This window comes from Crocuta crocuta, unplaced genomic scaffold, assembly GCF_008692635.1.
Source record: "Crocuta crocuta isolate KB4526 unplaced genomic scaffold, BGI_CrCroc_1.0 scaffold770, whole genome shotgun sequence".
Lineage (NCBI taxonomy): Eukaryota > Metazoa > Chordata > Mammalia > Carnivora > Hyaenidae > Crocuta > Crocuta crocuta.
In genome coordinates, this window is record NW_027527430.1 from 145,902 (window position 1) to 167,338 (window position 21,437).

The 21,437-nt window shown below is 34.4% G+C and overlaps 1 protein-coding gene across 3 annotated transcripts in view; it reads right to left on the bottom strand.

The window, feature by feature from the left end:
• EDIL3 (EGF like and discoidin domains 3) overlaps positions 1 to 21,437 on the bottom strand; it is a 408,087-nt gene that overhangs the window by 91,380 nt on the left and 295,270 nt on the right. For all 3 annotated transcript variants that reach the window (XM_077759157.1, XM_077759166.1, XM_077759175.1), the window contains 3 exons: positions 9,656 to 9,811; positions 8,135 to 8,279; positions 3,725 to 3,909 (listed from right to left, as the gene is read on the bottom strand). In XM_077759157.1, the coding sequence (XP_077615283.1) occupies positions 3,725 to 3,909; positions 8,135 to 8,279; positions 9,656 to 9,811 (486 nt within the window). The remainder of the gene's footprint in view (positions 1 to 3,724; positions 3,910 to 8,134; positions 8,280 to 9,655; positions 9,812 to 21,437) is intronic.

Below are 21,437 nucleotides of genomic sequence, written 5' to 3' on the forward strand. Positions count from 1 at the left end.
TGGGCTAACAACTCTATTAATTCTACTAATTTGGTTGAAATTCTATGCAGACTACCTTAAATTAGCAAATGTCTCATGAAATAGACCAAAAGGTCATTTCCTAGGTGATCTGGTGACATTTTCCTTCCTGATAGTCATTTATATTATATGCTATGCTTTATGAAATCTGAAAAACTTTTTAGCAGATTCAGTTATAGATGGTGACTTATAGTCACTATATAGAACTATAGTTCTATAGTCAATAGTCCCCACCAATAAGGTAATGAATTCGTACATGGTATACTCACTATAGAAGAATTTAGAATGTCTTATTTGAAAAAAAAAATGTTTTTTAGTGAATCCAGGTTAATTCTTAGAGTGCTCCTTGCACAGCTGCATCTACTAGATGAAAATATTTCTTCACAATTTATAAAATTATCATCAGTAATGTTCCTTCTCCTGTTAGAACGTCATTAAACATCTCAGTTTTGTGCTGAATTTTAATCAGTTTGTATAATCTGAGCATAAATAAGAAGAGAATTTATTCAATCTGTTGAAAAGCCACTGAAAATGGTCATAAAGACACATAAACATTCTAGTAAGAATTTGACTTCAGCAGAGAATATTGCCAAATGATATAATGTTAATTTAAAGCTATTAATATTGTTATTACTACTCCCAGGTAAAGGTCTGAAAAATCTGACTCTACCCAGGTAAAAAATTTGAATTATTTTGTCAATGCAAATGTATGTATGTAATTTATCAACACTGCTCACAGTTTGCAACTTAGCTAGTGGTATATTACTTTACATTTCATAGGTTTATTGGAAAATCCCTTCTGGAAGAAGCAAAGAACATAGACGCATATCTTCCTTTTTAGTTGTGATTGGTAGCATCAGATTATGCTCTCCTGAGATTAAACAAATCACCAGAAAGTAAAAAGGGAGGTATCCATTGCTGGGGACCTACTATGTGCTTCCTCTGTTCTGTCATTTGTCTAATTTAAGCTACCTTAAAATATGACAAAATTCCTGGGTCCTTTGTTTAGAAACCATAGAAAGTAATCATCTGATCTTAAATGATTTCAGTGAGTTAAATGGTACTTTATTTTTATGAAGAGGATTAAAATTACTTCAATCGCATATTACGAATGTCCAAAACTTGGGGCTCCTGGGTGGCTCAGCCGGTGAAGCATCTGACTTGATTTTGGCTCAGGTCATGAACTCATGGTTTGTGGGATCAAGCCCCGCATCACGCTGATAGCTCAGAGCCTCACCCTTTCTCTCTGCCCATCCCCTGCATGCATATAGCCTCTGTCACTCTAAATAATAAACTTAAAAAATTTAAAAAAATGTCCAACTATGAGTCAGGGATGATAGGTTTATGAGTTTTTAATTTAGGTGTAGGTAAGATTATTTGAAAGGAAGAAACTATAATTTAACCTTCAGAGGATTTTGGCAAACACACTATAGGGCTTCTTGCTTAAAGTTTTAGAGAACATGAAACACATCATAGTGATAGAAAAACATTTTTTCAGAGGTCTGAGAAATGTCTCTTATTTAAGACTGCCTGTGGACTTAACACATTTTTCCCATGTTTTTATAGGACTAGCATAATGATTTCATGATTAACAGTAGCTCAAAGACATTAATCAGGTAATATCACTTCTAAAAAAATAACACAAGAACATTTGCTTGAGAAGCTGCCTAGATTTTGACCTTCCCAGAGAGACTAGAAGAAACAGAGTAATAATAAGAATAAAACATTAAAGTGGTATTTAAACACATAAGAATTTTTTTAAAAAAACACATAAGAATTTCTTAAAATGCATAATGACTTGGTAAAAAGGTGTTTTTGGGATTTCACTTACAACAATTGTATTTGCTGATATTATCTGAATAGGTTAGGAAAAAATCTACTGAACCAAAGTAAAACTCTAATCACTAGAGGGTTATATGTACAGTTGATATATAAGAGAAATTTCTTAAAACATCAATTAGCAGAAGATTGGTAATGAAAGAAGGGAGTTTAAATGACAGACATGGTTTTTCTTTTGAAGAGCTATTTCTCAGAACGGATACATCGTGGTTAAAATCACAGCTAAAATTTATAAATTCAGAAGTCTCAAATAATAAAAACTGACTATATCAATAATTCAAAACAAAATCACCCTATACATTATCTATAAAAGTGTTAATCTTATCTTCAACAAATACACTAACAAGCCTAACAAGGTACAGTTGAACAGATTATATTCTCCTGAGGAGAAAACACTAAAAAAAGACACAATTCTGGAGCATTTTCTTGCACGATGTCAAAAAAGAAAAAAATAAATATAAGAAAAGATGTCAGGTTCCCTTGCCTTGGAGATTCTGAATATGTTTTGACACAACAAAAAAATACACATATACTGGAAGAACTGGTCCTTGAATTGACAGAAAATCTATCCTCAACAGAATGAATCAATTTCAGTATGCAAGTGACTTTAAGACAGTTGGAAAGCCATCTTAAAAAAAGTGATGGACTGAGGTTTGGATTGAAGATTATACCCTGATCCATGTAAAAAATTGTTTTATTTTATTTTTCTAAAGAAATTTGTCATTGACAATCCTTTCATGTGGATATTTTGAAAGATGGCAGTGGGGGTGGTGAGAAGGGGACTATAGTGTGTGTGTGTGTGCGCGCACGTGTGCGCGTGTGTGCACGCGCATGTGTGTGTCTACACATAGACCTTATCTTCAAAAAGCTCATAAAGCATTAAAAGGGGAAAAACACACATAATTATTCTTCATACATAATGGCTAAAGAAAGAGTTCAATAAAGTTCCAGATCAATAAAGATCCACATAGAATGTTAGGGGAAAGTAAAGAGAAAAGTGACTATTTCTACAGAGAAGATTCTACTGGAAATTCCAGATGACTTAGAACAGACTAAGGTGTGGCAAATCTGGTTCGATGAGGAGTGATATTTGGTGCCCTTATAATTTTTTTGGTGATTTTCAGAAATGCAATGAATTACCACACTTTGAAACTCACGAATACAGCATAAAAATCAGTAAGAATAGAACTCATATTTTTCAAATAAAATGACCTCATTATGGAATTAAACTGTCTTACTTTTCTTTGCACATTAACAAATTTGTTCCTACTTAAAAGTACTCCACGATAAGCGCATTTGAAGAAGACTTTTTAAAAAGCACTGACTACAACCGCACTTCATTTGCAAATGATAAATAGACTCTGCGGCATCTATGCTTCCCTTCTATAAGTGAGCTCTCTTATGAGAATGTAATCAAATTGCTCCATTGCTTAGCAACCACAGGTAAAGAGCTAATAAGGCAGGAGTCATGGTTCTATGGGAAAAATCTTCAGGTCAATAGCATGATTTCAAGGCAGTCTGCCACCCTGCTGTGACAGGTTCAAACCAATACTGACAGGAAGCATTAGAATAGAGGAGAGTTAAAATGCAAATGCTCTCATAATCGATTGAATTGACCTATCCATATTGTGATCTGGTCCAATCTGCTGCATCCATCTGACAGCAGCATCTATAAATCAACATCACAGTAAGAAGGGTACCAGCGTATGGCTTCCTAAGGAATTTCTGTTTTACCAGTTTTAGGTAAGCCAAACAGGAAGGTACACTTAAATTAGAATGAAGGCAAGGACTCCAACATTCGTGACACCAACAGGAAATCTCCTGGAAGAGGAGCAGTGGCTGGTGAAATGGTTTTGGAAAATATTACCTGTAACCATTGTGACTGGTCATTGTGGCCAGAGGTCCAGGCATTCACTTTGCCCTGTTTATCCAGCCGAGCTTTCCTTGGTTCCCAGGTGAACATGTCCATGTTGAGAGTCCTGAAGATGCTGGAGGCGGTGATCTGATAGTCTTGTATGTGTCCTGATTTCATCCCCAGAGGCTCTGAACAGCCTGAAAGAAAATGAGACGGTCTCCATGAGAAAAATAATGGACGACCCTGGAAGTTTTCTACTTTCATTTTGGAGAGGCAAGAGAAGATTAAGCGTAATGCTGTTCATTTCCCCAAAGAGAAAGGATCTAAATCCCAAAAAAAGGCTATAATCAGAACTAAATCTGTAAAAAAAATCGAAACACAAGATAGCCAATTCAGGCTATTTTGTCGGAATATATTTTGGAAAAATTGAAAACAAGACAGACAATTCAGACTGCTTTTCGGTGATAGATGAGTTTGCAAAATGAAAACAAGGCTGAAATGCTCTCTCCTGTCTCATTACTGATAGCCTCGTGACTATTCCGTGTTTTCAACAGCTTCATTGTGTCTTTAAAAAAGAACATTTTGTCACAAAATATATTTGATTTTCTTTTATTTGTTTTCATAATACTGCAAATGAAAATTCCCTGAGTACAAAGTCATTTTCACAAACTGCTCCAATGGCATATTTCAAACTGGACAGTAGTTTGTTTTCTACGAAATGTTTGTTAATCTTTGTCACTGATTCTTATAGCACCAACATGGCTTCTTCTGGATGTTGAGGAAGCTAATATTTACTCGATGTATACCATGTGTCAGGTACTGTCCAAGTGTAGAATTTAAATTAATAGATAATAGAAGAAAATAAGCTGATTCTAGCAAAAATCATTCCTCAACAAGCCTTATTATAAAAACTGACATTTCAGTCATATGCAATAACCTCTAGTTTTGGATATTTTTGAAAGACTTTCAGATCTGGCATATATATTTGCAAGTTTGACATGGTGTAAAGTTTGGGTTCTCTGTTACTAGGAAATTGTGTGTATATGCACACACAGACCCAATTTCTCAAGGAAACGTACACACAATCTCCCAATCTTGAATTGCAACTGTGACGAAATTCCATTCACAAAGTTCATAATAGGAAGCACGATTCTCTTATCATATTAGTGAACGTTCCATATGTAGAATTATTACATTTTGACCGAGGAACACATAAATTTGATTATCAAGAAAGCCAAGATAAAAAAGAGAACTCTAATCAAGGCTGTCTCTGTGTACTCTCCTGCTAACCCCACTTACTTTCTGTATGGCCTTTTACCCACTATTTAACTACTTTATGTCTCAGTTTTCTAATCTGTAATATGGTAGTAATAATAGAAACTAACTCAAAAAGTGTTCTAAGAAATTAGCCAATAAATATAAAGTATTTAAAAATAGTCTGGCATGTGGCTACCATTCAGTAAATGGTAGCTGTTTTTATTATTTCTCTAAAGCTCATTCCAACAGATAACAATGTGAAGTCCCCAAGTCAGCATAGCAGTAAGTACTAAATAATGGACCAGGATTGGTTGCATTTTTTGAAACTAGGCCATTTTAAGGCTCTAAGAGAGGGGGCTTAGAACTCTTCATTGATAAATAATTCTTAACTACAATTCATTGCTTCCTGTTCTGGTCAATCTAGATCATTTCCTTCTTGAGGCTCCTCTATATTTGCCTTCACCTCCTTCCAGGAAATGCCTCTCCCATGCAAGTGTGATAAAAACTGACACGGAGGATTAGCCAACTGTGTGCCTAACACAAGGCTTGTTGGGTTTTAGTGTAAGAGATCTAGACCCTACGTCTCAGGATAAAAGTAGCTCTAAGCCCTAAATATAAGTTCTGGAGGAGAAAAATTTCATGAAAAATCTCAAAGATTCTAGAAAGTTCCATTAAGACTATAAAGTCTTAATGACAAGCCATTTATCTTCAGGCAATTCTAAGGTAACATGCATTGCCTGCATTTCTGTCATTTCTGACTTTTCTATTATGACCGCCAACTCCCCCACGGCCACTCTGCCCTGATACTGGAGTCTTTGTGAAACTGCTTGGCTTGTAGAAAGATACAAGGGGAAAGAGAAGGTAGTTGTTTTTCACCTTTTGTGATATAATATTTGAAGTCTCAGATAGAAAAGGGATGTGTGCCTTTACTTTGGCCATTTCTGCTTAGTCATAGAAATGAGTTCTATTCTGTTGTCAAGTATGTGGCCCAGAACCAGTGCTGAATAATTTGTTCAAAGAATGAATGAATGACTATTCTTCCTCTAATTACAGTCATGATTCATTTTATTCTAACCATCTTAAATCATAAGTCTTTCAGAGAATTTAGGGGATTTTCTTTTTCAAGTGTCTGGGCAAAGATTAACTGTGGATCTTCTAGGCAAGTTGAGAGATCTCCTAGCAGTTCATTGGGTACAAAAAAAGAAACTCTGTGCTTTACAGTGTTGCAGTGAATTGTGGCAAATAGTTGGCCCATTATATTGCTGTTTATTTCCACAGGTTAGAGCTAACCTCTCTGCCAATTTGCCTCACACTACAAATTTTCCTTCTCTTCCACATGATTTCACATATATACCTTAATTAACACTTTGACCAGAATGGATGACACCTGAACAAAATGAAGTATTAACAAAGACATTGATTATTTTTATAGTGAGGTGCCCTAGCTTTTAAAAGCATCCATTGAAAGATAGTATCATCTGCATGCAAGTTTGAAATCAGTTAGTGTGGTTGGGAGATAGGGTATGGCTTCTTTTTAAGAACATAAAGTCTGTAAAGTGTCAGAAGTAGCCTCCTTTAAAAACTAAAACTCAAATACATTCATACGTTGGGGGTGTAACTGTGCCATGTAAGAGACACTGACCCTCATGAATCAAGAGACTGGAAAATTGGGGAAGGTGATGTTAAACAACTAAAAACCATGGGGCTTGGCTTCTTGATTGCTTTATGATGAATGACTTAGGGATGACGTTGGTTTGTGATGATAGAGTGACATGTAATATAAACACTGCACAGCCATCATTCTGTTGAGATTTCTGGCAGTCAATAAGCTGGTTTGAATTCCCACAATAAAGAAAACATCATTGTTAGGATAATTAATAGAACTAAAACCATATGTTCGTTGCTTTATAAAGGACATCCATCTATAGTATGAAAATGTAATTCTTGAAATAGATTCACTCATCTGGCCACATGCTTCTAATTCCTTTAAATGTTTTTGGTTCATTTAAAGTTTGGCTGTTTTCAATAATTACTTTTATTTGCTTAAAAAATCATTCCCTTTCTCTGTATCAAAAATAAACCTAAGAAGGGAAACAGATATAAAGAATATATATTAATGTCTGTGCAACCTTTTGAAATGAATAAAAAACTCTCAGTTGTCCATTTGAAAATATGTATTCTCCTGTTTTTGACTCAGTGGCATAATTGTAAGTTTGATAAACTCTTTCATGCTAAAAAGTAGGGCTCACATGAATTTTTGGCTTGGCTTTCTACAAAACAGTTGTTTGAACAAAATAATCTCAGGCCATAGTAGCAAAGGTCATTTTTAAATGTTGATGTTAGAAATACAAAGAACAACTACCAACAATACAGCACAGTAAAAGGCCTGAACAAGGTTTCTGTTTAGTTCAGAATCTAGCTGTATTGAAATGGGACCACTGTGAGATCTACACATTAAGTCTTCATCTTTATATCTAGTGCTGATGCTCCTAGAAGACAAGAAGTATTTAACTCTGGGCTCTTTGACAGATTTATCTTTGAGCTGGATAATCACTGTTTGTACAATAAGCAGGTTGCTGGATAAGACTGATCTAAGAATGAATTTATAGTAGCTATCTTATTTTTGAAGTATTATCTCCCCAGGAGGAATGATAAATTTACATGTTTCATAAAACCTAAACAAAACAAAATAAAACCAAGTTCTTATGGTGGATGGACAAAGATAAAACTCACTCTTCGAGCCATAGCGCCTGAGTATAACTGCAATTTATGAGGTCAGGCAGATTCCAGTTTATACTGAAGTTTCGTCACAAAACATAAATCATAGTTACTACTAAAAACAGGACACATTTAAATTTGACAAAAATTTCCAGTGACAATTTGTTGTACTTTTTCTGACCAAACAAATACACTGCTCCTTCTATGTTAATTTTATTCTGGAGCATGTTTTATAACTTGTTTATCCTATGTGTGTGTGCGCGCACACACACACACACACACACATACGCACACATTGTTTCTCAATGAACGGTGCCCTAGACATTTTGTAGCAAAAATGAATGTCCATGAGTCTTGGAAAATAGCAAATTAGTAGTAGACTACATACAAATATGTGGGTTTTTCTTTCCTTAAAGAAAATACAGCAATAGATAATTTGAGTCTCACCGGATAGTTCACATCCAAGAAGTTCCATTCTCAAAGTGCAATGTCTTCGACAGACTTGGGGATAGAGTCTTACATACTGAGCTTTTATGGGGGGTGTGAAAGAGTTAGCATAGGGTGTGTTGTTATCAACATTTCCAGGAAATACCTGTGTAAAGAGATAATTAATACAGAGTTTAAAATGAGTAAGTGCAGCAGTTTCCTTACGTATTTTCAAATACTGACTCTGTAGCCTACCCAACATCATCTTTCAAAAACTGGATTAAGTACTTTGGGGATCTGAAGCCTTTAGGAATCACCTTGCCCTCAGCAGTGAATATAAAACCTATAGATAAAATCCTAATTAAAGCTATAAACCACTGTGGTCTATGGTATAATCCATATTCTACTATGATGGTCTTGTCGATTTTCAGGCCAGTCCTTCAGAGCCAGGGGAATGCTTCCTTATTTTTTTGAGAAATGGGCACCTTAAACTTTCCAACTTAATCTGGGTCTATCCATTCATGCTGCTACTTAGTATTTATAGGTTTGTGGTGATTTTTGTTTGTTTGTTTTTTTGTTGTGGTTTTGTTTTGTTTTGTTTGTTTTTTGTTTTTCATAGAAATCAGTCTTCACTAGTCCTGCTGGGTCACTCAGTCTCTCTAATGCTCTGATCAGACTTATGATACTTCAGGGTCTGATTCCTCAAGATTACTTTCTTATCAGTCAGTCCCAGATCACTGGATGAGAGAATCATAAATGTTTTATATGTATCTCCAGTGAAAAACAGCGTTTCCCTCTAAAGAGTAAAATGCTAAAATGTGTTATTTTTAATTCTTTTAAATCCCATTCTTGATTTACCTGGTAATCAGAAAACTTTATTTAAGTTCATTTAAGAAATGTTTAAAAATCTTTCATAAAATTTATCAGAGTGTAGTTCAATGATCTGGTTTTAAGTGGGATGAGGTGCTGTCCCGATATTTTTAAAATAAAAAATTTTGAGGAAAAATTGATAAAAATTGGGACTGTCATATGAAAAGGCAAAGTAGACACTGAATATTGTATTCATTTCCTCTAAAATATTTTATTCTGCTAAGTAACAAAATTGTTTTCTAATATAAAGGTACACAAACATATATATTTTCTATCACTTGGTGTTTTTATTTAAAAGTAATATTTTTCTTTAAAAATAGTAATTTTGATCTGTACTTATTTAAGGAGAACACTAATCTGTGAAAACCATAAAATGAAATTTTTACTTTAATTAAAATAAAAATTAACTGTCATATACGGGGTTTTGCCAACATTGTGATAAACTATTTATATAGCCACCAATCAAAATCTGAGAAGATCTTAAATGGTAGCAAGCGTACACATATTACATGGAAAATTCCTTACACCCTACACACTACTAATCCAATTAAAAAGATTATGAATGTATTTGCAACAATGTAAGGTGTCAGTTAAAGACTAAGTAACTATTTGGCAATCAGTGATTATTCACAGAATTTTACTTTTAAATGAAATAATTGAAATCAGTCTTACCATATCTTCACTGGTGCCTTTTACTTTGTACATCGCCCAAGTTTTTCCATCATTACTATAGGCAATTTTGTAGGATTTTATATACTCTGGACTTCCAATCCTCTTGGCTCCTTGGGTAATCACACCAGTGACTCTCATTTTTCTTTGTAAGTTTATCTGAGGAGACAAGACATAACAGTAATTTCATTTTCTTCAAGATAACAATATTGACAATATCAATTTTGAGAATGGAACATTTTCATTTATTAGTATAGATTTAAAATATTACAAAAAACTAATAATATTCCTATGTTTTTTCACCTGATTATTAAGTATATGTTAAGCTCAGTTTCAAAATCTTTCCTTAATGGAATACATTTTTAAAGTAAGCAATATTTGTGAATAAAGTTTGAAAAGGGCAATGTGTCCCCAAAATAAAAGTATAAGAAACACTTGGTTGGTTATGATAGGGAGGTATGATTTTGTAAACTAAAAAATGGACATATTATCTTGGCAAAATTACTTCAGTAACATTACTCTGAAACAGTAATGTCACAATAATTTTAATGTGTCTCAAATTCTAGGCTTCAACAAATCCATGTAAAATAAAACATGAAAATTGTCTTGAGATCTTTGAATACTAGGATTAAAAAAGGTGAAGGTAACAGTAATGGTAAACAACAACAAAAAAAAACAGAAGCAACTTCATTTTATGGGTCCTTATTCTGTAGTCTCTACTATGGGTTATGGATGGTTTTTCTTTTCAAAGTTTTTTTTAAACATTTATTTATTATTGAGAAACAAAGCATGAGCAGAGGAGGGGCAGAGAGAGAGGGAGACACAGAATCTGAAGAAAGCTCCAGGCTCTGGGCTGTCAGCACAGAGCCCAACACAAGGCTCAGGCCCATGAGCAGTGAGATCATTCCTGAGCCGAAATTGGATGCTCAACCGACTGAGCCACCCAGGTGCCGCTATGGCTGGTTTTTCAACAGAGTTGCTTTCCTCTTCATTTCATCTTATAGAGACTCTTTTTTTTTTTTAATGATTCTATTTTATTTTTATTTTTATATTTATTAATATTTTAAATGTTTCTTTAATTTTGATAGAGAGAGAGAGAATGAGCAGGGGAGGGGCAGAGAGAAGGAGACACAGAATCCGCAGCAGGCTCCAAGCTCTGAGCTGTCAGCAAAGAGCCTGAAGCGGGGCTTGAACTCACAAACTGCGAGACCATGACTGAACCACCAGGTGCCCCTAATGATTTTATTTTAAAAAGAGAATAAGTATGCAAGAAGGGGAGAGGGGCAGAGGGAGGGGGAGGGGGAGAGAGAGAGAGACAGAGACAGAGACAGAGAGACAGAGAGAATCTGAAGTAGGCTAAGCACAGAGCCCTATGTGGGAGTTGATCTCACAACACTGGGATCATAACTTGAGCCGAAATCAATAATCTGACCCTCAATCAACTGAGCTACAAGGTCCCCTGTTATGGACATTTTCTAACTGGTATTTTATCTCCATATTTTCTCCTGATTCCAAAGTACCTTACAGTAGTTTGCTGCAAAAGTAACAGCCATGTAATAAAAATTTTAATACTGTTTTCAAATTTAAATAGGGAGCTCCTTTTGACCTTAATGTATAAATAAATGCTAGAAAAATGTAAGAAAAGTTTCTACATATAGGGTACATCACAGAGCCCAACGTGGGGCTCGAACCCACAAACTGTGAGTTCATGACCTAAGCCGAAGTCGGACACTTAACCGACTGAGCCACCCAGGCGCCCCACAGTGTCTATAAAATCTTAAACTCAGTAGAAAGGTACTGTCTCACTGTTTTTGATGGACTGCTATAAGCTCTCGTCTCACCAACTACAAATCAGAAAAAAATTTTAAGGTCTTATCTTATAATATTGAGTTAATAATTCAGATACCGTTTTCCAAAGAAGTTCTTCAGATTCATGTAAGTGACTAGGGTTTGTCACTCTCTGATGAGGCTAATAATTAACATTTGAAATGGTAGAGGATGTGCACAAGGAAACCAGCTCCTTTCTAAGTCACTATATATGCAGTCTATATGTACTATATTCTAATATATATTCATGTTACATATTGAAAAAGTTAAAAGTCAGAACTAAGCCTTCTCATCTCTATACAAACACTGTGCCTGGATTTATAGATTTTAGATGTGTTAAATGTGGTATGGGCAATCCTGAATCCTGCAAGTGTTCTTTTGGGCTTTCAATAATTTGCCAACATGCAAAGTCTAACTTCCTCTTCATTCTGAGTTTCCCAGTTCGATCTTCCCTCACTGAACGTCAATAGCAACCTTCCCAACCAGTGTTCACAAGGCAGCTCTCTTGTGAGAAGGTGGACTTATCAAAAGAAACCTGGAATCTTGATGAATTAAAGTACTGGGGACGGGGTGACCCCTAGCTTCTGACTGGTAAACATTCCCCTCTTTCATTCTTGTAATACAGAACTTATAAACGGCATTTTTGTCGTTAAATTCTGGATCTCTGGTCCCTTTTCTTCTGCAACAATACTAAATGAGTTCACTTGGCTATCCAATTTTACTTTACTTGTTTCAATACTCCATCATCAATACCACTGTCATCAATACATTTTATGTCCTATTCTTATTTGGTAGATCAAATAAAAGAATATCATCCATGAAGGTAAATTTTACCTACTACTCTTAGCATCTCACCTAGCTCTTTAAAGATTGACTTTGGAATCTTAATTGTGTGCTTAGAATAAGCAACCTCCGAAAGACACTATATTTCAGTATGTTAGGGAAATTACCACATTGCCATGGAAGAGGAACATTCTTCCATTATCTTATGTATCATCTTCTTCTTCTTTAATCTGAGACTATTCGTAGTCTAAACCTTTTAATATATACAATGTAAAGAGTGGACACTTTGAATCATATTTCCTCCCATTTTGGAAGCCAAATTCCACTCTTGATGTAGCTGAACATTCCTTTTCAATTATCTTTTATCTTGTTTCAATTATCTTGTTTATACCTCTTATAGACAGCCAAATTATCTCTGCTAGAGTTCGGGCTGATGAGCTGTAGACTAATTTTCTAAAACTTAAATTGTGGAAGTATAACAATCCAAAAATAAAAATTTGAGTACATGTTTCTCTCTAAATCATTCAAAATAATGTTTTAAAAGATTCCTATTTGCTTTAGTATTTATAAGCTCTTAGTGTAAATCTCAGCAAACTGGTATTCCAGATAATAAAGCAGCACCCAGCTTGCACTATATCTACTTTTAGTAGGTATTTGTAATTAAATATCATCCCTGTTTCCATTAAATAAAAAAATTATAGAATGCAGGTTCTGGGATTAACACTTACTAGGTCTTAGACTTTTGTGTTCTCATATACTTACACTACTAAGCTTGGATAATAAGAGACTTAGGGTAAGATGGCTAAGATTTCACTCTCATGGTCACACTCCAATTTAATACCAGAAATCTATATTGCTCTGAGAAATAAAATGAGCTTTGGAAGAAGGCTATCGCATGATTTTTGAAATCCACACAATTTGCTGCAAGTAGTCCCCTTTCATATCATTCCAACATTGTTACAATCTCTTTGTAAAATAAAATTGGCTAAAAGGTGAACTGCCTCTTATTCTGTTTATTCTGCTTGTATGAACCACCCCAGATACCATGTTAAAGGTCTGCTGAGGATTCTAAATTTACTTTGCAAAATTCCAAAATTATTCCCTGAGCTTGATGGATGTTCAGGGAATGAAATGGTTTCACTTATTTACCTGGTTTTAGAGAAATCATTGTTCTTTTGGGGGTAGGTAGATCACATGACCTTAAACAAAAATGCATTCTAAGGTATTCTGAGTGAATGGTGTCCCCTGCACTAATAAAAATTTTAAGAAACATAATCTGGATCTAGAATGCCTAGAACTCAGGCAAAGGCCAGCCAGAGGCTAAAAATGGACAGATGATTTCAGCTCTGGCTCTTGTCAGTTCCCACCAATATAATCTTGGGCAAATTGCCTAAGTTATCTGAAATTTAATTTCCTTCCTTGTGAAAGGATTTTAACAGAACTATTTCACATGAAGATTATATGATGTAATGCATGTAAAAATTTAATAACACCCACCACCTAGAAAGCTCTTGGAACATTTGCTTTTAGGGTTAATTTTTAGTGTTTGTTGTTGTTCTAATTTAAATGAAAAGAAGCATTCCTTTTTTTGTTTGTTTTCTACTCTTAACTATTTGGTGTTACGGAATTTGCACTTCATGAAGTATACTCTATTTATTAAAGCTGATAATCATAGTAACTGTACGAAAATAACTTTGGAAACAACTTCCTAAGCTTGAACTGATAAGACATTTAGTGATACTATGTTTAAGTGTGTGTGTGTGTGTGTGTGTGTGTGTGTGTATGTGTGTGTGAATCTAACTATTAGCTTTAACATGGGGAAAAAAGAAAAATTGCTGGGTTCCTGACAAGGTAGAAAGAACATGGGATATTGGCCCTCTCCAGCACTGGATATACTCCAGGGTAGAAAGTTGCTGAGTAGGCGCTGAGACTTATCAAACTCTAACACAGACAACCATGAGAAACCCTTAGTGTAACGGGAGCTTTTGACATCCCCATGTATGTCTTTGTGACTGTGATGCATGAAGGAGAATTCCAAGGGCTGGTGATGGGTGAAAGGCTTGGGAAGAGCTTTCTAAATATGCCATTTCTCACTCTCATTTTCTGGTTCCTTCCTGATTTACTCAGGTCCAGTCTACTGCCAGAGGGAGCGGTGGTAAAATGTGGGCCAGACTGGAATGGGGAGCCTACAGTCACTAACAGGCCTGAGCAGTTCCCCTTCTCCACTCCACATCCCTGTCTCTGCACTAAGGAGGTAAAACGGAGTGATAGAGGTCCTCATCAAAACAGTGTCTGGGGCAAATGAGGCAGGGAGAAGAGAGATTAGGCACAAGTACAGATGACAACTCTGCAATGAGACACCCTCTATGTACCAACTCAGCCTACCTGGAGTAGCTGAAATTAGGGCATGGGTTTCACCTTGCCCTCCACATACATCAGGAGACACAAATATTAATATAAACTCTCTGAGAAATGCAAGCATTGTATTCAAAAGAAGAAGAAAAAAGAAAAGTTAGAAAAAGAGAAAAAAGAAAAAAAGTAATCTAATAGAACTGACAAGTTAAGATTTTTTTAATTAAAAAAAAAAATCCCTTCAAAGATAAAGACATTTTTGAAACAGATGACTGGAGAGGCACCTGGGTGGCTCAGTCGGGGGAGTGTGCGACTTCGGCTCAGGTCGTGATCTCATGGTTCCTGAGTTCAGCCCCACATCAGGCTCCTTGCTGTCATCCTGTCAGCACAGAGCCGTCTTTGGACCCTCTGTGTCCCTCTCTCTCTGCCTCTCCCCCACTCATGTGCACTCTCAAAAATAAATAAACATTAAAAAAAAAAAGAAACAGAAGACTGGAACAAAAAAGCATCAACTGGAAATACTGAGTTTTAAGGCCATAATTAAGGGGGTGCCTGGGTGGTTCTGTCAATTAAGCAACTGATTCTTGATCTCAGCTCAGGTCATGATCTCACAGTTTGTGAGTTCAATCTCCACATCGGGCTCTCTGTTGATGGTATGAAGCCTGCTTGTAACTTGCTCTTCTTCTCTCTGCCTCTCCCCTGCTTGTGCTCTCTCTCTCTCTCTCAATGAATCAATAAACATAAAAAATTTAGAAATAAGAGTAAAAAATATAATTAAAGTTAAAAAAAGTTTAAACTTAAGTTAATTAAGGTTCCCAATGGGGTGATTTCAAGCAAAAGACAGTGCTGCAAAATAAACTAGTGAGAAGAAGACAGGTTATGAAACCCCTTCCAGAAGGCAGGGGGATGGGATAGAGAAATTGCCCATCCTGGCAGATGATGTAACAACTTACTTTGAGAATCTGAGGAAGCAACAAATAACAAAACTAATTAAAAAGTTCTGTAAATTTGCTTAATATCAGATCAACATATAATCCATATCAGCAATTGATTGAAAATGTAATATAAATAATTAAGATTGTGTGATACTGGCACATGTAAAGGTAGACAGATCAATAAAAGAGTAGAAAATTAATAAATAGATCCCACTACATAAGGAAATTTTATATATGAAATAAGTGATACTCAAATCAGTGGAGAAAAGAAAGAATATTCAACAACTGGACTGGGACAATTTGGTAGATATGTTAAGTAAGTATATTTAGATCAATATCTTTCCTTTTATCTCAGAGTAAATTTAAGGTAAATTAAACACTTAAATGAAAAACAAACAGACTGCCAAAGGATCAGATGAGAATATAGAATTAAAAATAATCTTATAGATGAAAATGACTTTCTAATCATGGCACTAATTTTAGAAATGATATTGAAATAAAAATTGCTTTAAGATAAAAAGCAAAATAAATTACAAATGATGACTGGAATTACTATTTTCGAATCATATCACAGCAAAGAATTGATTAATCAAAGAAATTAGGAGATCTTACATATTAATAGGTAAAATACAAACAACTCAAAAGATAAAATAAGTATAAAGGATTTTGCTAGTTGACCTCAAAGAATATATATATGGAAATCTTAAACATATGAAAAGATACAGAGTCTTATTTATAAAACAAATTAAATTAAATCTACCATAAGATACTATAATTTCTATAATATTATACAGTATTCACTAAAGTATAAAGAAATTGGCAAGCTTGTACTTTCCTGGTGGGAGTATATATGACAGTCTTTTAGGAAGGACTTTTATGAATTTAGTGACATGAAATGAAATGACAAATGCACATTTTCTTAACCTCAGAGATTTCATTCCTGGAATGTAGCCTACAAGTATAATCATACATAGGCAAATTGATATAGGTACAAAGTTGTTCCCTGCAGCGCTGTATATACAGAGCACAATTTCAAACAATTTAAAATGTCTATCAATGGGGTGTAAGTCATTTCATTATGGAAAGTCCATAAAATGGAATACTATTCAGTTGTAAAGCAAAAGAATAGAGGGAGGGAAGAAGGGAGGAGGAGAGGAAGAGAGAGAGAGAAAGAGAAAGAGAGATCTTAGCATATGATTTGAGAAACTACTGTTTGTCCAGTTACGGTGCGATATCAAAGAAGAATATCTGCAGTGATCTGGAAAATGTATGGAGAGAGCACTAAGTTGGCAACATAACCATGTGTACTGCATACTTTTGTTTATACTACTGTAACAGGCAAAGAATACATATGCGTATTTTGTACAGGATTGTAATGTCTCTGAAAGCAAAAACAAACAAACAAACAAAAACCTGATTGATTAACAATGGTTTCTTTAACAGGAGGTAAACAACTGGGTCAGAGAAGAGGGAAGAAGAATTTTGACAGTACTGTACATACTCTTGTGTCTTTTGAAACTTGACGTATGTGAAGTCTTACCTATTTAAAATATAATTACAATTAAAGTAAAATATATGATTGATAAAAGGTGTTACTTACAATAGTGAAAGTAATTTGAAAGTATCTAGAGAGTAAGTAATTCTAGGAAATGTCTAGAAAGTATTAATAAACAATACGACCTTGTGGAGATTATTTTTAACTAAAAGACATAATGGAAGACCAGTTTACATTTTAATGGATAAGGCAACGTAATACATTTGTTCTCTCAATTTTGTTTGTAAATTCTGTGCAGTTTTCATCAAAATCTGGAAGGGTACTATTCTGTGCCATGATAAATTTATTCCCAAAATCTATACTTTTATTTTAAATTATACATAGGAAAACAAATTTTCATCATATTTAAAGTAATCTTGGATATGATATTAAAAAGAGGGAAATGTACCACATATTAAGACACTGAAAGAGCATTTTATTAAAAACATAATGTGGTACTCAGAGACAGAACAATATCTAACTAGAATTGAAAGAGCGGTCCAGGAAGAGGGCTGGATATATATTCACACTTGAGGCAGCATTATAAGTTAGGGGGGAAAGGGCCTATGTAGTAAATGGTGTTGGGAAAATTGATTCTTTACATAGAGAAAAATTAAGTTGGATAGGAATGTACTAAAGACCAAATGTGAAACATAACACTATTCATAGAATAGAAGAAAAGGTAGAAACATATTTTTGTGACCGTAGAGCTGAAGACGCTGTTCTGAAGAAAACCAGAAAAGCACAAAATGTGAAGGAAGAAATGAAATTGTCACCAAAAAAAAATTTTTTTTTCAAGTTTCCTATTCAACCAAGTACATTACAAGTAAAGTTAATAGAAGGGTGACAGCCTGGGAGGAGAAATCTGTAATGTTAAAACCCGACAGGAAATTATTTAATACACTAGTTCTCAAATTTTTAGGTCAAGACTCCTTTACTCCTTTACTTTTTTTTTTAAATTTTTTATTTTGAGAGAGAGAGAAAGCTAGGGAGGGGCAGAGAAAGAGGAAGAGAGAATCCCAAGCAGCCTCTGCACTGATAGCTCACTCAAACGACTGAGCCACCCAGACATCCCAGGATTCCTTTACTCTTAAAAATTACTGAAGGACCCAAAGAGCAAATAAACACACATGGCGTTTTGAGATATGTGTGTGTATGTGTGTGTATAATATATAATAATATAGAAAAATATATAGTATTTATATATGTGTCTGNATTATATATAACAAATATTATAAATACTTATATTAGAAATTAAAACTGACAAATTGAAAAATTTTTAAATAACAATAAACTAATTATATTTTATATAAACAACACACTTTTATAAAAAATAATTATACTGTCTCAAACCAAAAATGTATTGAAAGATTATTTTACTTTTGTATAAATGTCTTGAGTATCTGTCTTAAGAGAAGATAGGTAAGTTCTCATATTTGCATGCCCATCCACTCTATTACAAAATATTTTTTGGCTGAAGTATATGAAGAAAATACAGGTTCCAATTATATGTAGTTGTAAAACGAAGGAGTATTTTACTAATCTTTCCAGATAATATGTATATTCTTTTTGGCTATCACACCAAAACTTGATAAGCAATAGTTTAAATTTTAGTTGCAGTGTGGAATGTGAAATCTACCAGTGAACTTTTCATATTCATAATGTTAAAACTCATTGGTTTATCTTACACTTTGAATCGATCTTTTACCTATACATGGTTTTGTATCATCATGTATTGGCCATTTGGAAAATATGGGATCACTGAAATATGAAGAGTCTCTAAACGATGACACATTTATTATGTAGTATCAGAAAGTTATATTCATTAATAACATCACAAATTTTATCAGAAAAATCTGTATTAGAAGCTATCAAGCTCACATTAGTGGTTACATTTTTCTAAAATTCTAATTTTTCATTTGAAATTTCAGATTTTATAACTAGCAACAATTGTTGTCAAATATTTCCCTTAATGTGGACCGATTTTGTTCATTTTCACAGCAATATCTGCCAAATATACAAATATGGATAGTCATGGTCTGTCAATTGTTCCATAAAGAAAACATTATGTTAAAAAAATGGAGGAGTTCATCTTGCAATTCACACAACCTCCCAAGTGTTTTTCCTTGGGATAATCATCATACTTCAGTACTCAGCAGAAGTGCTTTCTGTGTAATTTCCACTTCATTGTGCAGAATATTAAAGACATGGCAAGGATTGGCATTTAATAAATTAAATGATCATTAATGCTTCATCAAGGACATTCTTAAATGAGCTGATTTAAAAAAAAAAATTTCCCCCAGCACAATGGAGATGGATACAATGACTACTAATACAATTTGGTGCTACTGTCATGATTTGTGCTAAGGTACCAGCAGTTTTACTCACCATTGTTTTGTGGCTTTAATGCAAATATTAACACAATGAAAATGGCCAAGAAAGCCTTAGAATTATTATGGGACTAGTGTTGACCTGTGAACCTCCTGAATGGGTTATTGGGGACCCCTACCTCCACCAGGAATACATGACCTACATGTTCAGTTGAGAAGTACTGATCTAAAATATACGAATACTTTTTATCAACGCACGTACACACACACACACACACACACACACGATAAAGAAGTCAACAGAAAATGGAGCAAAGGATATTACAAGGCAATTCAGAGAAAAGAAAACACTGATAGCTAAACTCTTACTATTAATTAAATTAATGCAAATTAAATAAAAAGATAGTAATTTATAGCCAAAAGAGTGACAAAACAAGAGTGTTAGATAATATCAAGTATTGGTGAAGTATTCCTCTGCTGACAGTGAGGGTATAAACTGGGATAGTTATTTCAATCTGTTCATCGTTAGCAAAATTAAGCACCTATTTCTGAGTATTATTTTCCAAAAAAATTTTTGCCTAAGTGCTCAATGAGAAATGCACACACATATTTATTGAGAATTTTTTGCGTAGCAAAGAAGGCAGTTTAAGTGTATACTCCTAGGGTTGTAAGAACTTTAAATATAAAATGTATGTGTGTGTTCATGCATACATGTGTGTGTACTCTTGCACACACAAACACAGCATACTTTTTAAGAGTCAGAAGTGATGAACTAGATTTATACATGGCTACCTAAAAAAACATAAGAATGTGTGAAGAACAATGAAATATACACAATACCGCTTATGTAATTTAAAAACACACAAATGCAACATAACATCATGCACTGTCCAATGTTGTCTAAGTCAACATAGGAAGGGATAAATGACAGTTACACATCAGCTCTGCAAGGCTGGGTTTCTGTAAGGGATGAAGAATGGAAAGGAAAGTGCAGAATGGGTAACAATGCTAAGAGATTCATCCTCAAATCAGTGCTGGCAAATGATATCCTAAGTGGGGAAAGGGCTCATAATTTCCTCCCATTTACTCTTCTCTTCTCAAGGAAAATGACTAAGTTTGGCCACCTGATATAATAGGACTGCTATATACAAAAGTATTTTCTGAGACTCATTCCCTAGTATAAAATACAGTACATAAGCATTTCAAACATATTTATTATATAATAACATACTTAAAATTATTTATGGTTGTAATTTAGGCAAAGCTAGTATTAAGTAAGCAACTGGTTTCAAGAGTAGCTTTATGAATAGCTAATTGTTTTTCTCTACCTCAAGCTTGTTACCAGAAGTTGTGATATACTTAAGAAGTACATTCAAGTGTGGGTCTTACTAGGGGCTGGAATCACTACAAAACAAGAATCCACATATAAAATGCAAACTAATACAGTTTCCAAAAAGGAATTACTTTTTTTATTTTATTTAATTGAAAAAGAAGCATTCGGTTTTTAAATTTTTGTAATGCTTAGGAAGTGTAGGGTAAGAATTTCTTTCTTCAGAAACTTTAGGAAGCATTTGGCAATTACAGACTGTTAAAAGAAAAACTGAGGCATATTAAAAATTTTTTGTATTAGAACAAAAATCAATGTAAATGAGGGAGCACAAATCCAGAGGTGGTTAGGAGTGTCCTGCCAACAAGTGATAAAGGAGAGACTTTTATGGGGAAGAAGTGGAAACAAAGCAAGGAAATTGTTTGATTGGCTAGATTTAACAAGTTGATTTTTTCTGGGAAAGGCCTACTTAGCTGTTTGTGATTGGTTGTCCTTGGGTTTCCATTTCTTAACCTTGAGGCTTTTCAGGCTTAGGCACTGGTTTGCTTATGTAGGCTGCTAAAACAGTAAAGCCAACTCAATGTAATGATCTCCTCATTTAATTAATTTAAGAAGATCAATTAGCAAGAAAAATAAATGTCTGATTCTTAGCTTATTCTTAGGAAAATCATGTTAGAGGCGCCTGGGTGGCTCAGTC